The sequence below is a fragment of the Coturnix japonica genome, chromosome 13, assembly GCF_001577835.2.
Source record: "Coturnix japonica isolate 7356 chromosome 13, Coturnix japonica 2.1, whole genome shotgun sequence".
NCBI lineage: Eukaryota > Metazoa > Chordata > Aves > Galliformes > Phasianidae > Coturnix > Coturnix japonica.
This window is the reverse complement of record NC_029528.1, coordinates 9619316-9643419: the sequence shown is the minus strand read 5'-3', so window position 1 is coordinate 9643419 and position 24104 is coordinate 9619316. Positions and strand designations below refer to the sequence as shown.

The following is a 24104-nucleotide window of genomic DNA, read 5'->3' as shown; positions in this document are numbered from 1 at the left end:
ACTTCTCTGACATTCTTATACACAGAAAGGTTTCTTTCTACTATTCATACAGTCAATTTCCAAATCAAGCCAAAGGTAGATTTTAAAAATCAAATGTGAATTTTAAGGACATTCCTTTCCTTCTTAAATAACAAGTCACAGGTTTCCAAAGTAAAAGCTACCAAACCCACAACCAAATGAGCAAAATGAGTTTATAACCAGGACACTGCTGCTGTAGGCTGGATTAATGGTGGAGAGATTGTGAAATTTTGTCTGCACAAGTATACGTCAGATACAGCAGGAGCTGATCTGGAGAGAAGAAATGAAAAATCAGACATGCATTTTAGCCACGTACCTTAACTTAATTGAATAATCTAAGAAAATAGTGCAGTTTGGAGGAATATATCTAATAAGTTATGATTTCCATATGAAAAAAGATTGTACCAAAACCTGAACATTTGTAATAACTTATAGCATCTCTTAATATTCTCAGATCAATCCTTAAATATCTAGGATGACATTTATATTTAATGGCTCATTAGAAACATTTTACAACCTCTGGGGAACTGTGCATGTTGTTTTGCCCGTATATCTATGGCAAAATGATTGATTTAGTTCACTATTAACTGAGTCGCCTACAGACAACTGCAGAAAATTAGGCACTTACTACATTTAACTGCTTAATAAAACACAAATATGATACAACAAATGAAAAAGATATGCTCACAGTGGGACACACAGAACTTGCTAATCTTGCAGGTAATCATGCAAATCAGCTACAATTACCTGCCACATATTTTCTGATAGAGCATAGGATTATTCTTGTGTGAGTGGTCAGTCCTGCTGCCGATGAAATCACTTTGCTATGCAACTTATGCAACTTACTCCTCAGGAATAAGCCTCTGTAACCTGAAAAGGACCTAACATTCTAACAGGCAGTTGAGTCATTTCCTGGGTTGGCCTTGCCACCCTTGCCATTCTTATTTGCTGTTGGGATGCCGTCTTATATTTTATATCAGACAGACAAATCTGTAATCCCATGGTACAGGCAGCTCAGTAATATGAAAATTAAGACATTTTCTCTCAATATCTTTATAAGAACATATTAAAAGAAATAAACCAAACAGCAAAAACAGAAAACCCATACGACTTCACCTAATATACATCAGGCTGGCATACTGTCTTTAATGTGAATACCTCTGTGTACAGGAGCTGGCTTGCTGTGACTCCAAATAAACCAGAAAGATCACAAATTACAGCTGTCAGTGCTCAGGTATGATGAAGTGGACTGGGTTAGTGACTGCATTGAACTCTTATTCCAGTAGAAACAACAACCTCATAATTTCTACAAGAAAATATAAGGTATTTGTTATTCTCTAAAAAACCAAAACCTTATAATCTCCTTAACAATTTTCCTTTCTGGCTTCAGTAAAAATTCTGGTTCTAAATTCCAAAATCTCTGATTTTTATTTTTTATTTTTTAATCAGATGCAGTCAAAGAATAAAAGTATCATACATTACGTCTGAATTATTATAGCTTCTTTATTCCATCATAACATCAAAAAGCAAGGGATTTAATGTGTAAAGATATCATCAGCAGTCTCCTTTCAGTACCTCATCATTTGAAAACAAAATTGATTTAATGGGATCAATGAAAGAGAGTTTCCAATTAGGGAGGAGGGAGTCATTGAAAAGTGGGCTGGTGAAATTTAGAGTCTTCTGTAATAACAGCATTCAGCAAACAATGTTACTGTTTAAATCCGAGATGAAATAAAAGAAACAGATGGATGTAGTAATTCAGGTCAATATGCATATAGAAGCTGTATGACATTTTGGCAAATATACAAAACTTTCAACTACTCTGGCCGTCTGTATCTCTGAGGAAATGATAGAAAATAATGTCCGTCCTTAGTAACGAATTATCCACAGCCACAAAAATTTCCATCAGTTCTAGATCATGGGTTTGATTCTGAATGTAGCTACAAACCTCTGAATCAGCTGATTGTAGTAAGGAGCCACAAGTTCCACCTTTTGGCTGTTGCTGCTTTCTGGTATGATGTTTCCATCATCAGAATTGCCATGCTGGGTAAAGAACACTCTATATCAGTATCCACCAAAATAATTGGGGTAGATGAAGAGACTAAAAGAAATAACACAGTTCTCCAGAAACATAAATATTTATCATTCCATGGCAGAAGCTTGAGATGTCTAGAGCCTTAAGGTGTCTCTGCCCCATATTTCCTTAAAATAAATACACAGTCTGTCTCAAGTTATGGTCTCTGGAGGAAGGTTTTGTTAGATCATGATAAACCAGAATAAAGCAATCCTTCAAAAAAAAATGAATCCCTTATGGTCAGCTGTGCGAGACAGACCTTGGGAAAGCCAATCTGCCCAGTTCCCCGTATCCTTATAAAGGAGCTCCTTTCCCCTATATTTTCAATGTTTATAGTGATAAATCCATCCCAACTGTTTGCTGGTCTCTCTCACTTTGGTAGCTTTGGTGTGTTCAGTCCCTCCTGCAATCAGAAACTCTCTTCTCAGCTCCTTTGCATGATTCTCTCACAGTTTGTTTTGTTGTTTTGTTTTTCTTAAGACCCCAGAAAATTTGTTGGCTTTGTAGGGTTGTTTTTTTTTTTGTCGCTGGGGTTTTGCTTCTTTCCAACTTTTTAACAACAAGTAGTAAGTCATCTGGAAGGAAATCAAACTGATTAAATTATGGACTAATTATATAAATAAAACTCCGTTTATTAAGTAAAGCAAAAAGGAAACCTAAATGACTTTGAAGCAAATCTGTCAGTCTTTCACTACAGGGTGCTGCTTGACTCTGTGATTTTTACGACCATATTTGATTCCTTAACTGTGCTTGTAATTATTTTTCCCAAGAGGCAGCACGTAGTTTCCCTGTTCTCAGAAAAACTAGCTAAATCACTGTTCTTGTAGCATGTCAAATGCAAAAAGTGCTAATCTTTGCTGTTCCATAAGTAATGTCACCTATTTTATTATGTTGTTGAACCTTCTCAACAACGTTCCATTACATTTTGTTGCTGTACTACAGATGACGGCAGACAAAATTGCACCTGATGTAGAAGTGTGTATGAAGCCAATGTATGGAACTGCAGAAAAAAATTGCATCCATGACATTCATTGATGCTTGCTAATAGTTTATGGAAACCAAACAATCGATGTGAGCACAGTGAAGCAGCAGGTGGTGCACTTTAGCAATGGTGACAGTGGGTCACCTCCACTGGTACAGATTTTTACAAGTGCAGCATGCAGGCTCTTATTCATCACTGGTAAAAAAAAAAAAGCATAGCTAATGGTGGTAACAATACTGAAAAACAGGGTTTTGATAATTTGCTCTAACAGTATTATTGTACGCTTCATAGCTATTGTATTTTCCACAGAAATAAATAGGAGGCATTACTTTTTGAGCAACCTTCATTTAAGAAGGGAAGTATTTGAAAAAGAAGAGTTTAAAATGAATTCTGCCTTTGTTCAGGACTTGTTCTCCAGCCAAACAACCATTTTTTTAATACCCTGTTAAAGGCTTCCTACTGCTGCTTATGCATGGACCACCTGTTCCCATAATGCATTCAGATCAGCAGGTTCTGGCACAGCAGAAAATAGTTCATAAAAATGCTAGTTCAACATCAAGAATTTGGGGTGAGCAGTCTAAATCGTGGGATCTGAGGGCTATTTCATTTGCATGAAAAGAAAAACAACAACAACCAAATATCCATAACTAGGAAGGAAAAGAGGGGAAAAAAAAAAAAAGATTAAATATGTATATGAAGTTGGTGGAAGTGAGGGGAAAGGGAGCTGAAAAAAAGTCTGAAGTGAAAATGAATACTGGGTGGGGATGAGGTGAGAGGAATATGGAACATAATTTAGGGAGTTAAGGAGTATGAATGGTGTTGAAAAAAGAGAGGTAAGAGGCAACTTGTTTTTTGATGGATAGGAATAGAAAAAAATGTGTGATAAATAATCCCGTACTAAGAAGCAAATGAGTGGTGTAAAAAAGAACAGACATCGAGAGGAAAGGAGCAAGTGAAGGGATTGATGGCTAGCAGGTTGAATAGGCAAGTTACTTAATTCCTGAGTGTCAGTTTTAAAAGTGCATTGAATTATAAATTTTAAATCCATACTTGCATCTAGCCTCTGATAAAATTTTATTATCTATAACTATATATTGGTATCTGGAAGAAAATACCCTAAAAGACAGTTAAAAATCTTTTATATTTAGCTCATAAGAAACTTTTCTAGCTGCAGAGTTGGAGATCCCCAGTCCTTCTTTAACTTCTTATATCACTAAATATTATACATTAGGCAGTAAGAAAGTATCATCACCCCAGTAGTTGAGGAAAAAGTGGATATCCTCTTTTTGGAAGTAAGTGCTTTTCATTCACTCCAGCCATAGCAGCAGGCTTGGACTGCTGTCACTTAGCCTTTTCACTAATTTCTTGGCACTGTGATATAAGGGCATTAGCCCACAAAAACACCATGCTGTGATTGAATTGAAGATTCCTTCTCAGTCTTCTCCAGGTTGAACAGTCTCAGGTCTCTCAACCTTTCCTCAGAAGGGAGATGCTCCAGGCCCCTCATCATCTCTATTATCCTTTGTTGGACTCTGTCTTTCTTGAACTGAGGAGTCTAGAAGTGAATGTAGTGCTCTAAATGTGGCCTCACCAGAGCAGAGTAGAGGGGGAGGATAGCATCCCTCATCCAAGCTCTTTTTAATGTGCTCCAGCTCTATTAAAATGATAACCATTCAGATTAGATTCAACTGCTTAAAGTGCAAGCATGCACAAAAGCTGTAGACATTTGATTTAGTTGGGCTCTGGGCAAAAATACAAACAAACTTTATTTAAATAAATTCAGTTCCTACATTATAGTGTATCTACTCTATTTTTAAAAGAAACAGATGACTTGATTTGGGGTCTCAACTTGCTTTTTTCTAATTATAACATTTACCTGCCCACTCTAGTCAAAGCAGGGATCTAAGTTCTCAGAAAAAGATGTGTACTTGCACAGCATGAATCTTAATAATTTATGGAGACAGACTTCCTTCATACATACCTTCCTTTGGTATTTGGCTCACATGCTCACCATACTGTCTTTTTTAAATTTCACCATTAAGATGAAGTGGATATAAGGAATCCCTTTTTAAAGACAAATTTTTGAAAGAAATTTTGATTTTCTTAGTACCTGAAACTCAAATGGAAAATGAATCATCTCTTCTCTTGTCTTGAAGGATTGAGCTCTTTATTAACAGTGCCTTTGTGTTGCCTTACCACTCAATAAACCTCAGCACATAGAAGCAGGTAGAAATTATTCACATTTTCTACTGAGAAAACATATAAAATTGCACTGCTTGTTAACCCATAGAACCTGTTTGTTTTTTTTTTTTCAATTCCCTTCTAAAAACAAGGATTAATTCCCTTCTAAAAACAAGGATTAAATTAGTTTTCAGAGAACAACATTTATTGTATTATTTTCATTTTGTAATCAAAACAGAGTAGCAATGACACTGCATTCTTTGATTGATGCCCAGCTGACTCCTACTCATTTTGTTTGCACCACTGCAGAGAAGTTAGGTCAATGTAACTTCATTACCTTTGGTTCTGATCCTTCTACTAATATCAAACAAGTGCAAATTTCCTACACTTCTTGACATCATTAAGCTTGCAAATATCTCTTCCGATTTCTGAAGCAAATCAAAGTGTAGGCATGGCTTTCTTGAATGGTAAATATCATCACTGAGTATGTAACAACTGAGAATGTTGCCTCTAGCATCTGCCCATGTGCTGCAGGACTATTTGGCACATCCATATCTTTTCTGCTACCAGGAAAATCGTGATTTGCTGAATTTAACCCTTTCTTCTGCAAGGACAGGAAGATTACCATATCTGTTTTGTTTAACAAGGACAAAATCACTTATGCAACCCACATCCTGACTCTTTGAAATCTTCAAACATGATATAGTAGCAGAGGAAGAAATTCTGTCAAATTTCATGTGGTTACTGTTGCTTGGGAAACCACTTCCTTAGTAACTACAATACATTCTTAGCACGTCTTAATACCAGTTTCTCTCTGGCTATGAGAGACTCAAACCTGAAGTATGTTGTGAAGACAGAAAAAGAAAAACAAACCAACCAACCAACCAACCAAAAAACCCAGTAACAAAATAAACCTGAATTAAAAAGTAGGGAATGAGTTAAAGATCTGTTGTTGCTGAAGTTTCAGACATGTCTAAGTGAAAAATAACATAATTGAAAATACAAATGGAAGTTGTTTTTAACATTGTATGGGGGAGAAGCCATTGATATATGACATTAAGCATTCCTTGAATTATAAGCATGCATGAAAGGTTGGAGACAGGTGTTGTGTGGCTCTGGAGTACTCACACTGTGCCTGGCACAAAGGTGGATGTCACTGTTATTTTCCATCCTATGTTCCACCGTTTCTTGGGACACTTCTTGCTGAATCCACACTATGTTGCTGAATTCAGATTCAGAAAACAACTGTCAAAAATAATTTGTCTCTTAAAAATGATTTCTAAGTAAAATCATTACAAAATGAAAAGACTGTAAACCACAGAATCCTTTTACAGACTGCTCCAGTGTCTGGATCAGTGAAGGAAGCATGACAGGAAGCTGAGAAATTCTCTGTCTCAGCAAACATGGAAACATAAATGAAGATATCAAACAAATAATTCAAATCAACGCTGTTATCACTGTAACGAAGCATTCTTTTTATGTGACTGTACATAGATGCACACACGCATGAACACCTCTGCTCCTGCCCTATTAAGAAGTCCTTTTGTTACTTTTTGCAGATAAAATAATTAACTGGCTGAAGTTCTTTTTGTTCTCCTAAGGACAACATCATCCGAAACCATTAATAGTGTAATTTTAACACCTTTAGTTCAAGCATGCCTTCCACCCACACTCCAGATGGTGGAGGATATATGTAAATCACAGCTATTCCAGGAATTCAGTAACTTACCAAGTCGATGGAACACTGGTACTAAACTGCAGCAATATACTCAGCTCTTTCCTCATTTTGTTCCCTGGATTAAACATAAGGACAGATTAAGAAAATATAGCAGTTCGTATGGTATCTTCTATGTGACGTAGTGGGGAAAGGGCTGGAGTATCACTTGTCTTATTCTGATAACTAAAAAAGAGACAATGGAGAAAGACAGTAAATCTGTGCAACAGTAACGAAAAGGATAATAATTCCTTCTGTGACAACTAGTTTCTAATGATGCCTGCATTTAGCATAATAAATAAATATGTCCAGAAGAGTTGAGCTGATAGTGCACTGCGTTACTCTTCCCAGGTACTTGAAATATTTTCTTCAGCATATGTTTATAGCACTTTGAGAATGAAAAATGACAGTGGGAAATGCCAAGTCTTTTGCATTGCTGAGATAGCACTTGAAATGCTTTGGCAGTATGCCTTTTTCTCCCTGTGGATGTATAATTACACAGTCCAAAACCACCAAGTAGCCATCAGTAGCAAAATTATTCAAGTACGGGTGCCACGAAAGCTCTTGAATGTGAAGCAGAGATAAATCTTCTAATGGATAATTACTATTACCAAAATATTCTTTGACAAAAAGCAGAGATGCATAAATGAAAAAGAGTCATAGAACAGGGACCAATTTGAGACTGTATCATGGAAGACTCTACACATATCTGATAGTTAACCTTCCCTTTCTCCAAACACGAGCTAAATGAGATAGATACTGCCAATTTCATTAGGTCTACGTTCTGATTTTGTCATAGCACAGTGGGTAACATCTTACTGCTAGAGTAGCCCATCTAGTCAGAGTGAATGACTTTATTAGAAACATTTGATAAAAAGAATAATTCAGAAAAAAATATAGAAACTGGGCTGAAAAGGTCACTCTTGACTTATCTCTTTTATGTTGATTGGATTCTCTCTCTCTACACTCTCCCTTTAAATAAATAGATACTGCTGTTTTTTATGTGTTGCTGTCCTGATTCAAGCAAATCTATCTAGCATTTTAAAAGGCAGTGTTGGTATGCTTAATTTCTTAGAGGATTCAACTATGTCTACAGCCTATAGGAGTGAATTGATATCATCATTATTTTTACCTTCCAGACATTTGCTTGCAGGAGCATCAGGTTTCTATGTGTTTGCAGACATGCAGTGTCCCTTGCACACTGAGATAAAGTAAGTTCAGTTCTTAATCTATAGCACGTTAAAAGATATACAGTAGTTCAGTCTTCATTCCATCTTAAATGAACTCCCCCTCCTTATGTTTTGCAGTGAGGGGCAGTGTAACCGCAACCATTCCCAACATACTCTCCTGCTGAAATGTTTGGTTACTGTCTGTAAAGCTTTCCAGAGCACTCGTGGTAAGCTGTACTGCTCTTCAATATTATAATACACTGATACTTTTTCAAAATCAAGAGGACTTTTTGATCAGTGCATGGTATTTAAGTATAGCCATCATCCATCAAGAAAGATTTTCTCTTTAGTCACTTGCTATGCTCCTTATAATACTGCTCAAGTAAAACTGGCCTCATTGCTACAAGGGCAGACTACAGACTTGATGTCAGCTGATTGTCCCCAAGGTCTCTCAGGGCCTTTTCTACCAAGCTGACACTTTCTGAAGTTAGAAATCTACCACTTGCAGCAAGGAATTGCATTAAAACGAATTTTCATATTCACATCCCCTTTTACAGTGACATTTATGAAGAATGGAAAAAGCCCTTTTCACCATTCTTCTGGATTATTTTAAGGACCTCCTTACATAATCACCAGACCTAGCAAACATATTTGTGTTTCCGAATATTATACTGATTCCAAAATTGTTTCCAAAAAGTGCCGAATTATTTTCCTACATAGAAATAGCCCAAATAAGCATGCAGAATAGCATAGTATTTCCAGAAGTATTCACAGATCGCTAATTACCATCTACATTAACCTTTTCCCATTCAAAGTCTAACCTATGAAAGCTCTTGTTCTTCATTAAAATCAGCTTAAGATTTTATAATCTTTTGTAATTTATGAACCTTCAGGTTATGCATGAACTTTCCTAGTGTCCAGATGATCAAAAGATGCTTTTTACTTCCCAGACACAGCCTGCAAGGAGAGGTTCAGATTTTAAGTCCTCCAACTTTATTTATTTCCTTCCCTTGCGCTAGACTCTAGTGCCACCTAAAATATTACTACTTATATGATGGAGCATTCAGACATAGTGAGGAATCCTTTCTTTTAGTTTCTTAAGCAAAACCTCAGACCTCTTCCATTCTGGAGAGAGGAGATTAATTTTTTTAGAGGGGTTCCAAAGGAGTAAAAAGGGATAGCATCTGGGACAACTTGATATTTGCTGCTGCGAAGACCATTGCTGAAAAATAATTCCAGCCCAGCATCCATTTGATGTAACATAGTGTCAAGACATCTGGAGATCTGGAGAACTTTCACCCATCTCTGTCTTTCTAAGAGGTGAAAGTGCTTATGAACCCAACAAATCCATTATCATGGCACACAAGTTCATCCCCAGTAACCAGTGGCTACCACAACACCTTCTCCAGACAAAAATCATGTAGAATTACTTATGACTGAGTTGTTTCCTGCCTGAAAGGATGTAATTTTTTACCATATAAAGAAGACCTGGTGAAAAAAAATCAAACAGAATAATCCTTTCAATTTAACTTGCTTCTCTTTTCTATCTACTCTCGTAAACATCTCCTCGGTGGAATAAATTATTGACTATTTAACCTTGTCAAGAAGCCATGTCAAGTAGTAACATAATAGTCCTGCCATGTAATTTTCTTGTGATACACTGAGGAGGCGTTATGTCAGAATTCCTATGAACAAAATTTTGTAGATAGATACAGAATATAGGATCCAAAGGATATTAAGGGCCATATTCCACTCTACAGAAGGTGAAACAGTAAATGCAGAGCCAAAAGTTATGCTTTGCATTTTCATTTTGTGAAAACAGGCCACAGTGCACTCTACTTCTAAATAAAATAATAAAGAAATGTAACTTCTAAAATGACATCGTAGGGCATGCTTTGAAACTGCGCAACTAAGCTGTCATTGTCTATATGTTAGCAGAACTTTCACTTCACAACCTGTTCTATTTGCTGTGCTGTTTGGTAACAGAAGTAACCATAAGCTCCTGGAGCCAATCTGCCACTGTTGTCTTTTTATACGGCCTCAGAGAATATACATGGGCTGGCAGTCAAAATTGCCCTTTACATGCTTTGTCTCTAGGGGAATTTGAAAAAATGTCCAAGTTTTATAAAATAATGATAAGCACACTGCACACCAAGCACAAAAGAACTGAATTTCCACGAATACTTTCTGAGAAAGATAAAACTGGACAAACAGAAAATAACAGATAACACTTAAAGTGGGTCATTCAGCAATGGAAAGCACATTTTTTGTGGATATAAATTTAGCAGCTCCTTGCAGTATTATGCATGATAGAAGTCTTGCGGTATTTCAAGTTCAGAATGGGTCCCTGGAGACATCATGTAATTTATAATGGACAAACCAAAATAAACTATAGCAGTCAAAAAGGGATCTGGTTCCAAGGAAATAAGGTGTATTGGATCATTTATCTTAAAGAAACATCTTGTTGAAGATCTAGCTTATCTGAGGTCACTTAGAAGCAATGGGGAATTTTGGCTGGTTGTTAAAAATGTTCCAGAATTGAAGCTCTCCTTTGTATTTCAGAGAATAAATAATTGAGAGGGAAACAAATACAAAAGATCACAGTACACTTTTTCAGTCAACTAATAACACCCTGTTCCTATGAGCGCAAGGTAAATGTTTCACTGTTCTTAATGCTGGCAGTGCTCTATTTTAATTGGTTCAGTAACAAAATGCAGCAACACTTGTGAGACCATAGGCACTGCCTATCTGAGCTTTGCTGCGAAGTAATTAGATGTCAGCTATTTAAAAAGATTGCCTTTATTTCTGACATACCTGTAACTTCATTGTTTCACACGTGGTGGGTATCTGTTTGCCCTGTTCATAGCTATGTGGAGTTGATACCTAACAGATCACATGGCAGTTTCATAGAACCAGAGAATTGCTCAGGTTGGAAAAGACCTTAAGGGATCATTGAGTCCAACCACAACCTAACCATAATATCCTAACAACCCTCTGTTAAATCGTGTCCCTGAGCACCACATCTAAATGGTTTTTAAACACATCCAGTGATGGTGACTTAGTCACCTCCTTGGGGAGCCCATTCCAGTGCTTAACAACCCTTTCTGTAACTAAGTGTTTCTTGGTATCCAACCTAAACCTCCCCTGGTGCAACCTGAGGCCATTTCCCCGCATCCTGTCACCAGTCACCAGTGGGAGGAGACCAACCCTGCTCTTGCTGTAAGCACCTTTCAGATACTGGAAGGCAGCAATAAGGTCTCCCCTCAGCCTCACTTTCCCCAGATTAAACAGTCCCAGCTTGAGGAGTGGTAAGCAGGATAAAAGGATAAAAGTGCTCTTTTCCAAAGCACAGATGCAAATAGCACAAGTATAATTAACATTTAATTTAACAACAGTTGTGAGGTAGGTCTTGTAGGACTGTCCTGTTGCAAGTTGTTAGTACACATTAGTGACCTAAGCACTGCAATGTGCTCAACGTTTTTCTACAGGCACTTTGTGGCCTTTGCTCTCTCACGTAATGCCAAACACCTGGGGACAGTAGAGGGGCATTTTTCTCTTCAAGGAGAGGAAAAAGAAAGGAATGTCATGTGGGATGCAAACCTCAGGCTAACTCCCATCTGCCAGCAGGCTTATTGTCTAGTTGACAAATGTGTTTAGAAATCCATAAATATCCTTCTAAATTCACAGTATGAAAAACCTATGGGAATCTTAATTTAATTCCTCAAATCAAATTGACCTGGGTGCAATAAACATACTGCAAAATAATTGATTGCATTTCATTGACATACATATTCATGGGTCCTACCTTTGCAGCAAGCAGAGGGGTTGAGGAGGCCAAGACTGCAGGGAGATCACCATGCAGGAACCTACTTCTCATAGGTCTCAGAGCTGTACTTTCAGCATATCTCATATATGAATGACATCTTGTTAATGAAAGAAAATCAAAACCTATCTATTACTTTAAAAATTAATGATGAAGATATGGTTACCATGTGTTTCAAAGCTAGAAAAGTACTGGCACAACTCTTACCCTCTTTCAGATTGGATCTCATAAACACAGGAACTTGCAAGAGGTATTCTGCATTTCTTCTGTGCTAAAGAAGAATGGTGCAGGGGTGTTATATAATATGGTTTTTGCTATTACTGCTTTACATTTCTTCCTTTTGGAAATTTTTGTTTAGAATTCATATAAAGGCTTTTTTCTTCTTTTGCTTATCCTTAATTAGTTTGAATGTCAAACTTGTTCAGAAATCGCATAGCTTTGGATAGTAATGAAGGCAAATAAATAATGCTTAACCTTTTCAAGAGAGATCTGAAGACCCTTCCAAAGCCAATTAAGGCTTGTATGATTCATAGGAATTAGCCAAGGTCAGCATGCTAGGTTTCCAAAGTTGTGTTAAAAAAAGATAATATTAAAGTAAGGAGGTGGGGTGAGAATAGTATGTCCTTCCTACATTCTTAAACCCTTCTAATTTGAAAGTGTCTGTTTTGAGTGGGAAAGAAGAAATTAGGCAATGCTGATTAGATTTTGCTGTTGCTTGGGAGGATTGCCCCTTGCTGTGGTTCACATTCTTTTTTCATTTTATATATTTTTCAGTGATTTTTTCTGCAGTATGTTTGGCACATAGTTCTACTTCAGATATATTTTGAGCCTCTTGTAATGTAAAATATAGAAAAACAGCAAAAACAGTTATGTGTCTGCAAGTACCACAGATAGATCTTTCTCCTCTGACATGGAGGTTTTGGCATCTATATTCTCCAAGTTCCTTCTCCTGACAAACATCCTTTTACCTGAAGGAACAATTTGTTCACGTGTCATGGAAGGGGAAATATCATTCACAGTATCAGAGCAACAACACCAACCCCTCTACCAATACCTTTGTCTTTGAGCTGTGGGTTTATGGCTGCACATCTTGCATTTTTTGCTACTGTTGAACAGCATACAAAAGGACTTTTTCCCCTCTAACCTGCATGACATTGTACTTCTGTGCCTGCCTGTGATCTCACATTATCCTTACAAGCATCAATGCTTTAAAATTTCAATAAAAACTTGAAGACTAAAGACAAAGTTATTCAATCACATTCTTCAGACAAGTTTTTTGGAAGCACATAATGAGGAGATTGTAAAGTTTAAAAAGCATCAGCCTTAAGACATATCAGCCAAGTTCAGGATTGCACGTGTGTGAAAGTGTACCTCAATATATATATTGTAACTATGTCAAGGACCATTTGAAAACTACATAGCACCAAAGCTGAAAATGTGTACAATTTACATGACTTAGTTTTAAAAGCATTTGTAGAGGAACCTGAGTCAAATCCAAGACCCAGAACTTCAGAATTTGGTTTCTGTAGCTTTAACCTTCCTAAGAAAGAGGGAAAATTTAAAAATGGTCACAGCTGGAAGCATTCTGTTAGCCATTAAGGTGCCAAAATGAATGCAGTAAATCAGCTCTGACAACACATCAGAAAGAAGGAAAAAATACTTTTCTTCCAAGAATTCAGAAGTTTTACCCTGACAGTAAAAATGAAACAAACCCACCAAACAACACCAAACAAAACCAAAAAACCCTTTGTCCTGGCAAGTCTGTCAAGGGTATTTCTTTTTACGTAAGCAATTTACATCACCAGAATACCTAACACTATTTTTGCATATGGCCATCCTTTTTGAATTTTTGATTGCCTGCACTCATATAAAATTATGATAACTTAGTCTAAATATCCATCAAGGATTACAAATTAATACTGTCATGCTGGTCATTAATTTTGATGACCAAAGAATTTGCAATAGTGAACGTACTTGCTATTAATGCTACATTTATTTTATATGTGACAGTTTCATTGTGTTAGAAGCCAGTTTTCATTGCTTAATTCTTTCACAGCTGGTGCATTTCTTCCTTTAAGTATAGTGATTTTCATTTTTTGAGTTGAAAACTGAGATTTGTTAGATAATTTCTGATAACACTTTGTTAGTCTTGGATTATCGGTAAATATTTAACAGTACAATTTACCAAAGTGAAGTCAGTACTAATATTTCATTAAAAGAGGTTATGATATAGAAAGCATGAAATAAGCATCAAGCTCAAAAAAAAAGAGAAAAAAATGGAATATATTATTCAAATGATCTGCAGCTTAAGACTTATTTTTTGTGCCAGTCAATTGGTTACAACGCTTACCAGGATGACAAAGTATTTAATGTATTTATAGATACAATAGGGAAAAAGGTTGCTCTATTTGAGTTTGGAAATGATATTCATGAAGGAATACAAATATTTTTAAAGACAATAATTGTGAAGCAATGTTAAAATCAAAATACATTTCTTTCAAGCATGTAATAATCTCTAAAAATAGTAGGCAACTGGACACCATGCACTTGAAGCAAAGCAACCATGCTACCATTTTAGTCTTTCCTCAGAATTCAGATCTACCATTCAAGAAGATTAAGAAGCAAAACTATTTTCAAGAGCAAAGAGGTGAAATAATGCTAGAGTTTTCCATAAATTTGGACCATTTTACTTCTCTAGTTCTTTGTTTCCTAATACAGAACCAGCATCCTGCCACAAGCAGCTTCTCACCTCAGTACCAGGTGCAGGACTCCCAGGTCTTTCCATCTTCTTCTCTGGCCCTTCTGTAGAGAAAGTGTGTTCTTTGTCCACAAAAAAGCATGACAGAATACATCAGCCATTAAAGCAATGCTGTTGCGAGACTGAGAACAGAGGGTACCCAGGTGAATAACTTCACAAGAAATTACTTACTATTGCCTGTGTTTCCAGACAAGGATGACGATTTGGCAGTATTAGCCTTTGGCAGACAGCCTTTTCTTCTCTTTTCTGGTTCTCCATCTGCCTCCCTTGGTTGGGCCAGATGAAAGAGAATCAAGTTGTGGCTGGACCTGCGGGTGTGTACACATAAGGCTACGAATAATACCCTACCATCTCCCCCACATAGTAATATTTAGGGTTTGGAAACACAAATATGAAATCCCTTTTATTAGAGCTTCCGGCCAAGCTGACGTATGAGAAAAACTAATAGGCACAAACTATTCCCTCAGCAGAACAAACAGGCACATTAATTTCGTATTCTATTTGATGATCAAGACCTGCCAGAAGAAGCAAAAAAACCCAGTAGCATCAATGGACACTATATCTTGCAAGCACAAGAGACTCAGGCACTGGTCCCCATTAACGCTAATAAAATTTTGTACAAACAAGCAGCAAACGTAGAACAGTTTTATGACTGCCTCTCATGGGCATGCTTGACAGTACTTTGTTCCTCCTTTTGTTTGTCAATCTTGAGATTGGGGTTGTTCTATTGCATAACACAACAAGAAAACATGCTACTTCCATTGTCTTGAAAGAATCAATAGTTTGGTCATCCTGACTCCTCCTGTTAGGCATTAAGTAGAAAGCGGAAGGAACAGAGCTTGTGCTTTCCTTATACTAATATCACATTGACAGGCATAGGACTTGTTAGATCATTTTCTCTATGAAGAAATACCAACCCACCAAAACCAGACACTGCCACAGTTCTGTAGCCAGGACACCAGCAAGTAATCAGCAATAGATTCAGAAGACTTGACTCAATCAAAGGAGTTACCAGACTTCTGAGGAAAGATTTTCAGTGTCTCTCTCCTCAGCATTTTCTTCTTGACTAGTGGTCAGCATTTGATTGTACATTGCTGATGTTCCTGAGATGACCAGCTTCCCAATTGCTGCTTCAGCAAATCTACACTGTGGTCCCTTTCACATATTAAACCTACACTTCTTATGCCTCAACAACCAGATTCCTCGAGTCCTTTTCCAACCCAAAATTTCATAGGCAGTTGCTTCAGATGGGAGCTGTGATCATTAAGTCATCTCCTGCTTTGAGAAAAGAGCCTGCCCAACATAACACAACTACATATACATCTTTTAGGTTTTCTTTATTTATATTTTTTTAGTTCAAGAATTACACACTAGCCAACATTATTATATATTTACATGCTGAAACTGGCTGCAATAATTCTAAATTCAAGAAAATATCTCTTATGTGCTACTCATTTACAATCATCATTTTACTACCTCGTGTATCCCAGAGGTTAGCAGTCCTTTTGAGAAAGACATGAAGATCTGATGCGATGATATCCACTAGTATTTTGCATTTTCTAGCCATTGGAAAATGTGCATTATGTGCATATAAGAAAGGCTACAAGGTCATTAGTAAGGCTGATGATTACTACATTATGAAGTAAATAGTACTAAGTAAAAAAGATAAATCAGAACTGTGCAAAGACAGTACTAACAGAACCATTTAAACACCCATGCAAATAAAAACATGATAGAAGTCAAATCATAGTCAGCTTGTTAGAATTAATCATGTTTCAGATGTTCTTTCTGTCTTCAACTGAAAGTAACAGGACAGACCATGAACAATACAGCCTGGTGAATATTTGTCAAACGACTGTTAACAGTGAAAACATACAAAACATTATCAAATTGGAATAGATGACCTTATGTCTGAAAAAACATTAAAAAAATACAACCCTTAGTATGAAAGTATAGGTGAGACTTCTCATCTTTAATTATCTTTTTTTTTTTTTTTGTCAAAGTACTTACAAAGAAAATAATTCTATACTTATGAAATGTCTGCGTTGCATATCCTTGTAGAGGTGACCTATTTCAATTCAATATTAATGAATATTTAAATTATAACCATTTTTACAAAGAACAGGGCAGTATTTTTGATCAACATTCCACTTGCTTCTTAAAAATTTAGACAAAGTTCCTAGTGCATTTTATTAAGCTTTACCTTTGGTGTTAAGCAATGACTTATAAGATTTCCCTTTTAAACAATTTCTGGAGTGAAGATTCTTTGGCTTTGGGGGACTATGCTATCTAATGACAGTCAAATATATATTTTTTATCTAAAGAAAAACTGTAAATCTACTATTAGATACCATAAGGGATACAGATTGCAGAAAGAAATGCAGTATGCAGACTTTCTGTAATAAGATCACCAGCAGCTGAATTCTCACCTACCCTGGCTTCCTTCACATCGCCACTCACTGGAGCAACATAAAGGTACCTTACTGTATGTGAAAATCAGGCCTTATATGTTTATGCCAAGTACTGAGAGCCGAACTACAGTCTTCCACTGCTTGAATGGTTTAACCATACAAAAGAACGGATTGTGCTAGCAGTAATACAGTTGAAATGGTTATTTTTTTGCACCTCAGTACTTTCTGTATTTTTTTTTTAAGATCTGGTATCCAAATCTGTTTATGCAAAAGGGTGTTTAAATTACTCTGCTAGAGCACTGCAATTATTGTACTTAGTAAAAAAAAGTCACTAAACAATTACTATATCTATTGACCGCTCATTTACAGCTTATTTAATTATTTACATAATTTTAGGACACATTAACCTAAACCATAGAATTAGCTTTTCGCCTTACCATAAAGTACAAATTAGAAGTTAAAAATGTTTAAGAAATCTGATAATATTTACACACGCTCAGCTTAAGTTATGATTGCTCACATTGTATGTTCTATGTACACATAGCAAAATGTTATGATCACTACTGATATATTATTGTACCCTGGCCATCCCACTCTAGAATATTTTCTAGAAATAGTTGATTAATAGTTAATTTTGCCTTTTTGCCTCGGTTCCCTTAGAACTGTTGTTTTTGAAAACTTACTAGTGGACAATGCTGTTATAAAAAGAGAGAGAAGAAATAGGCAAGCAATGTGAGGACTAGTCTAAGTTCAGATGCTAGGAGGTACAGTACTACCATCATGTCAAATGGTGCAATGTTCCATACGAATTATATGCATTGATCTGCTGATATAGAAATGCCCATTTACCCTGTATAGTAAGTTGTTGTTTTTTTTAATACGTTAATCTTTTATTTCTCAAAAATATAATCATACACTGGTTGATGGTAGAAACAAAAGTATTATTAGCTTATTCCTTTAACACACCAACATATGAATGTGTGTGTATACATCTACTCACCATGTGTATATATACACACATATGTCCATACAGACACATGTCCATATGCACATATAGTTGGATAATGTTTAACATTTGTTTACTTATGTTCAGTTTTATGTTAATGACAGAGTTGTAACACAGACTATTGATTATAACGAAAAATAATCAAGATTTAATTTTAATGAATATTTTGTCTGAAACACGAAGGATTTGCTCCCCAGGTGCAAGACCACCACTCATTTTCTCCACGCATTGTGCTTTTGTACCTTACAGATTTTATATCCTTTGTATTAGAATGTATAAACTCTGTGAAGAACTCTGTGACATACTGCTATCTGCTTTCCTCCCCAGGAATGAGAAATGTTCACAATGGCATTGCTTGAGTCTTTCTTCCCAGTCATTAAATTGAAATAGGATGGAAACACAACATTCCTAATGCAAACATGGAAATATGTTGCATGGATTTTCAGTTCTGAAAATGTGTATCATACTTACTAGCAGTCATATACAGTAGATATTTACAGATTGATCTCAAAGATTTCATTAAAACTGTGCCATGTTATAGTCATAATTTGCCAATGCATTTCAATAAGATGAAAAACACCTTAATTGCTGGCTATCATGTCTAGAACAATAAAATGTGTAACTATAATTATACTACAAGATTCATCTAAAATTAAATTTTATATTTTGCTAATTGAAACTAGCAACAATCAACAGAATTAGCGGGATCTCGAATATTTTCTGTCAGTTGTAAACTAAAAGCAAATTTATTTCAGTTTACCTGGAGGGTAGCACACACATTAGTACCTGGGCCTCATGTATGTTGGCATAATTTCTCACTTTCACTCAAGTATCTCAGAAAAAGAGTAAGCCCACAATGGGCTCTTGAGTTCTACTGTTCCCTCGACAGTGCCTCGCCAGTCTTTCTTACCCGCATCTTTTTGTATCACAGTGTTTAAGCCTTAAGTACAAAACAATAACCATTCAATTTCTGGAAGAAACCTTCCCTTTCACTTATTACATCTACCACATTAATAGGCAAAAGGACATTGTAAAAGCAAAAGATTTCCTTCTTCCCGGGTAATACATCTTTCCTAGTGACACCTGAGCAAAAACCAAATATTTTCTTTCACACTCTGAACGGAGACATCAGAGAGTATTATGGCTTATACTATAACTTCAGACAAACTAATGTGCAGTTCAAGGTTTCAGCCTCTGGTTTTCATAATTACTTCGTGCAGTAAATGCTGACAAACAACATATTCTTCGTAAAGTTTCATACTTGAGAAGTATCAACCACAAACAAGCTGTGAGCTCCCTGTGTTCACACTAAGCTTTGTGAAACAAACAAATATAAGAGCAAAACAAACCCAATCCTATAAAAAGAATGGATAGCAATTTGTGAAATAAAAGAAAAACTTTTACAGTAGAATACTATAAGACAGCTTTTATTTTTGATAATGGGTACCATTATTAAATAACAGGCTTTGAAGAGAAATTCTGTCTTTAGATGTGGCACTTCTGAAGTTTTCTATGAATTGGGAAAAATTGCAGCACGTTTCATACTTGAAATTCCACACTCATCTGTAAAGCTTATCCCATTGTGCATGAAACGCAGCCAGAAAGTAAGTACGCAAAACAAAAAGCAACAACTTGACTTGGAAAGTTTGTCATGGATGAAAGCTTGACTACACAGCATAGGCTGTATCTGGACACAAACATACATAACTCCCATTATAACAGCAGATGTCTATGTCCAGCAAATCCCTCTTCAGGCTCAAAACAGTTATCTTATTGCAAAATGAATTCATGTGTTAGGCTCAAAACAAAGTCTAAAACTCTCCTATGTTTCCCACATCTGTTTTCTTCCTATCTGTTAAAGGGGGCAGAAAAGCAGAGAAATTTGTTGGCAAATTACCCTTTCAAAGCAAGAACAAAATTTTCAAATAAAATACTTTATCAAAAATATTCTTATACACTATTTTAATGCACTGCCAAAGTTATATGGGGAAGAAGTATTTACATATGAAAATATTCCCTGTGATATATGGAAAGTACTGAAATTTGAGTTTGTTTCAGAAATTTGTACACACAAGAGGTAGCATAGATACAGTAGCATGTAGCTTTTGCTTCATTAAATATTTTCCATTAAACACAATTGGGAATTTAATTTTATAGTCGACATCAGAAATTTATACTTTTTGTGTAGTTCCTGAAAAGTTTTAGTTTTTCCTTACAGAAAACTTTTCCACAGTGGACTAAATGGCAAAATCTACTTTGCCTAAAAATTAAAGCTCTGTGGAATGGAAAAAAAAAAAACCAAAAAAAACCAAAAAAAAAAAACAAACCCAAAACAAAACATTAAATAAGTTTCCAACAGCAAAATTGAATTTTTTTTCCAATGGAAAACACCCTAGGAGAGACTTCCAAGAGGGTACTGAGGCACTGGAATGAGCTGCCCAGAGAAGCTGTGGATGCTCCATCCCTGGTGGTGTTTAGGACCAGGTCAGATGAGTTCCTGGGCAATCTCATTTCATGGGTCACAACTCTGCCCAAAGCAGGTAGTTAGAACTAGGTGGTCTTCAAGGTCTTTTCCAACCCAAACCATTCCATGATGCTATAGTGTAAGCCAACTATTAAAGTGATAGCTACCAATTTTCTCCCCTTAAAGCAGTCCACTAAGCAAAACAAAACAAAAATTGAAATGCTATTGTCTAATCCAGACTGAGAAAATACTCATCAGTATTGTTGTAATAAAATGTAAATGCTCAGTTCTTCGCTTTTAAAAGAGGTATGATACCTTCAGTCAATCCGGATGTTTGGCGTTAAGCATAATGATGGTGGAAAGCATAACACTAGAAGGATAACAAATTGTAAAAAAAAAAATAAAAAAATCACACAAATCGACATGACTATTTCAGACTAAGGTACATACTATGACTGACAACATTCTTTTGCACAGTATGTGTATAGATATATTTATATATATGTACTTTTACAAATATGTTGCCTTCACTTTCCCTGGTGCTTAACTTTTAATTGTTCTCTACCTTTCAGTAGAAAGGCAGAGCACCATTGGTTTCCTTCAGCGACCAATAGAACTACTAATTGGTCAATCACCTTTTGGCACAAAGGACAAACAATTTCCCTTTCCCCATGCAAAAAAAAAAAAACCAAAAAAACAAAAAAAAACCCAAAAACACCCAAAAACACACACAAAAAAACCAAACAAACAGCACATCTACCCAGCCAGAACATGATTATTTAACTTGTCTTATACCACTGCTACATTCCTCTACTGATCACAGCTACAGTCATAGGGACTGTGAGCATATGCTATCTCTTAAAAACCCAAAGAAAACTAGTGCTTTTTGCTTCAGCATCTGTGCAAACACCCAACCCAAGTATTATCAGTCAAAGGTTTAGCTCTTTCAGTAAATAACAGGAAAAACCTGAATGCGGTTGGGAAACCTCTGACCATCATCATCTTGGAAAGATGATAGGCACTATTTGTTTTCAAGTTTACACCTTTAAAAGGTAAAGCATGTGTTTCATAAGCATGATAATATCTTAGTACACTCTAATGTATGGACATGCATGTCCTGGATACGCATTTACACAGGGAATGAGTGGTACATACTGCTGTTGAAACTGATTTTTTTTTTTCTCAAATGCCTCTCTAATTTGTGTCACTACACTCACATGACCATCGGAAAAGAAAACAAAAGAAGCTGTGAGAGACAGTGAGACAGTGATGATTGTCAGAATCTAATTTGCCTTCACATTTGAAATACACTTATATTTTCATAAAGGGGATATGTCCATACTGCAAATTTACATATTTATGATTTAGCAGAAACAACCAAAATATTATAAAAACAGACCATAGAGTGGGCCAGCAACTAAGGTGTTTTAAAATAACTTTTTGTCCTGAATAGAATTTTTCTAAGTCCCACTTTTGGCTGTACAACTGTTTTGAAGAGAAATCCAGTTCTTGCTTCCTGTGTGGCTTTGTTTCTTAGTTCACATAGTAAAGCCAATAGACAATATTGAAGAAGGAAAAAACAACAGGGAAGAATATGCGCGACCATCTATCTATGGCATTTACATCAGTCAAGTCAGGGATGGTAATTTTCAGTTGAGATGCACGTCTCCGTAGCCTACTTTTCTTCTGTGCCACATGCCTCTCCAGGGCATTGCGACCAAAGCTGTGTCTGGGTAAGCCAGCTTTCCGGTATTGGATGCTTGAAGTGTCATAGGCCAGCATCGTGCTCCTAGGGTCCCCAAGCCCCATCACAGCCTCAGAGGCAGCCATCTCGTTTTTAATTTCAAGAGTGCTCAACAAAATGTTTTCATGTGGGTCCATCTGTAAGAAACAAGAAGGCAGATTTAACAAAGTAAGAAAGGAAGCCCAGTCAGTTGCAAACTGCAGCCATGCTGACAAGGGCTGGATCTAAAACTACTGATTCTTTGGATGCCAGCCTGTCTGAAAGGCTTTAAGCAAAGCTGTGACTAATTATTGTTGTTTATCTATAAACCCAAGGAACAATAAGGCTGAAAATATATAATAGAATAGCTGGTGTCTCCCTATATACCACGTTTAGTGAGTAGAAACAATACTTGAAATGGTGTTTATTGTCAGCTCCTGAATGTGGAATTCTGCTATTGGTTATGATATCTGGAGTTATTATTGTGCTTTTTGGGGATTTTGGAAGGAAATCAAATGGAAAAGGGTCTGCTTTTTACTTTGGTTTTTTCTATTTACTTCAAATGAAAGCTTCTGCTCTGACAAAAGCTTTATGTATTCACAAAGTCTCTCTGCATCAATATAAAGAACCCCTGAGAAATTCATGGGAGAATAGTCAGCCCCCATATTCCAAACAGGATTTCTGGTTGCTTGGGAAAGATGCTGACACAGTATAATCATACCTATGTGGAATCCCTATTCCCCAGTGCTACAGTGCTGCAGAAGTGCAGTATGCATGCTCTGGAGACCAAAGCACTGGAACAGCAGAAGTCTACAATCTCAAGCAAGAAAAATATAGACTTATAATGTTCAGACTGTAATCATATCAAATGTACATTGAACAGCTGTTTCAATGGGTAGTTTTGATTACTATGAAATTTTAAGGCAGTTCAGAGAGAAAAAATGATGCAGAATTTTAAATAAAACTAAGAAAGTTAAGAGGACTTCAAAGATGAACTAAATTCTATTTGTTCCTAAGGAGTCCGGAATTATATCTAAAGTACGATCGGAGAACTTCAGACTAATCTATTTAGTTATCCAGGAAATTCTCCTCAGCTTCTCTTCTATGTATGTATTTTGAATTGTGCTATTATAGAATCATAGGACCATATAGCATAACAGAATACTTTAAAAGCAATAATGGGCAATTAGCAGCTAGATAACTACACGGACTTGATTTACATCAGAGCAGATACAGTCCATGTCTAGTAAGAAATGGAACTGTCTCAGAGCTCATTTAAGAATGATTCATCTACATTGTTTATTGTGTATTCAATATATACAGTTATTACTAAAAGTGAACAAATAGTGACATTTGTGGATTTCTAACCAATAACATCGCATTAATCTCTTCTGTAACATTTCACATGGCACAATGAGTTGAAATCATTAACTTCTTTGGATCGATTGCACACCATTAAGGACTGGGAACACAGGTACTCACAAAAGTACATTGGACCTACTGAAACACTGCCATTTGAGTGATTACATCTGCTCAAGTGATGCATTAAGAACTGCAGTCACTGAGATGCCAGATTTCCCCACGCACACTTTTTCCTCAATCTGTGAGAGTTTGCACACCTCTAAATTTCTTCCTATTTTAGTTTTAGATTAAATGTGGCAATTCAACGTGAGACAGCCAACATTGCCTATTTTTTGCTTGCTTCCAATTAAAACCATATAAAATCTTTTGAAATCTCAAGCTTGCTAGGGAAATAAACTTTTTTGAGAAACAGTATAAAA

The 24104-nt window shown here is 36.2% G+C and overlaps 1 protein-coding gene and 1 long non-coding RNA gene across 5 annotated transcripts in view; both read right to left on the bottom strand.

Moving 5' to 3' along the window:
* Positions 1-1508: 1508 nt before the first annotated feature.
* On the bottom strand, positions 1509-7571 carry LOC107320302. Its single transcript, XR_001558217.2, has 3 exons — positions 6985-7571; positions 6384-6477; positions 1509-2667 (listed from the first exon to the last, which is right to left on the bottom strand). It is a non-coding gene; the product is annotated as an uncharacterized LOC107320302 (long non-coding RNA).
* An 8466-nt stretch (positions 7572-16037) lies between these two features.
* GABRB2 (gamma-aminobutyric acid type A receptor subunit beta2) overlaps positions 16038-24104 on the bottom strand; it is a 120385-nt gene continuing 112318 nt past the window's right edge. For all 4 annotated transcript variants that reach the window (XM_015876301.2, XM_015876300.2, XM_015876299.2 and 1 more), the window contains one exon: positions 16038-22481. In XM_015876301.2, the coding sequence (XP_015731787.1) occupies positions 22134-22481 (348 nt within the window). In that variant the 3' untranslated portion in view covers positions 16038-22133. The remainder of the gene's footprint in view (positions 22482-24104) is intronic.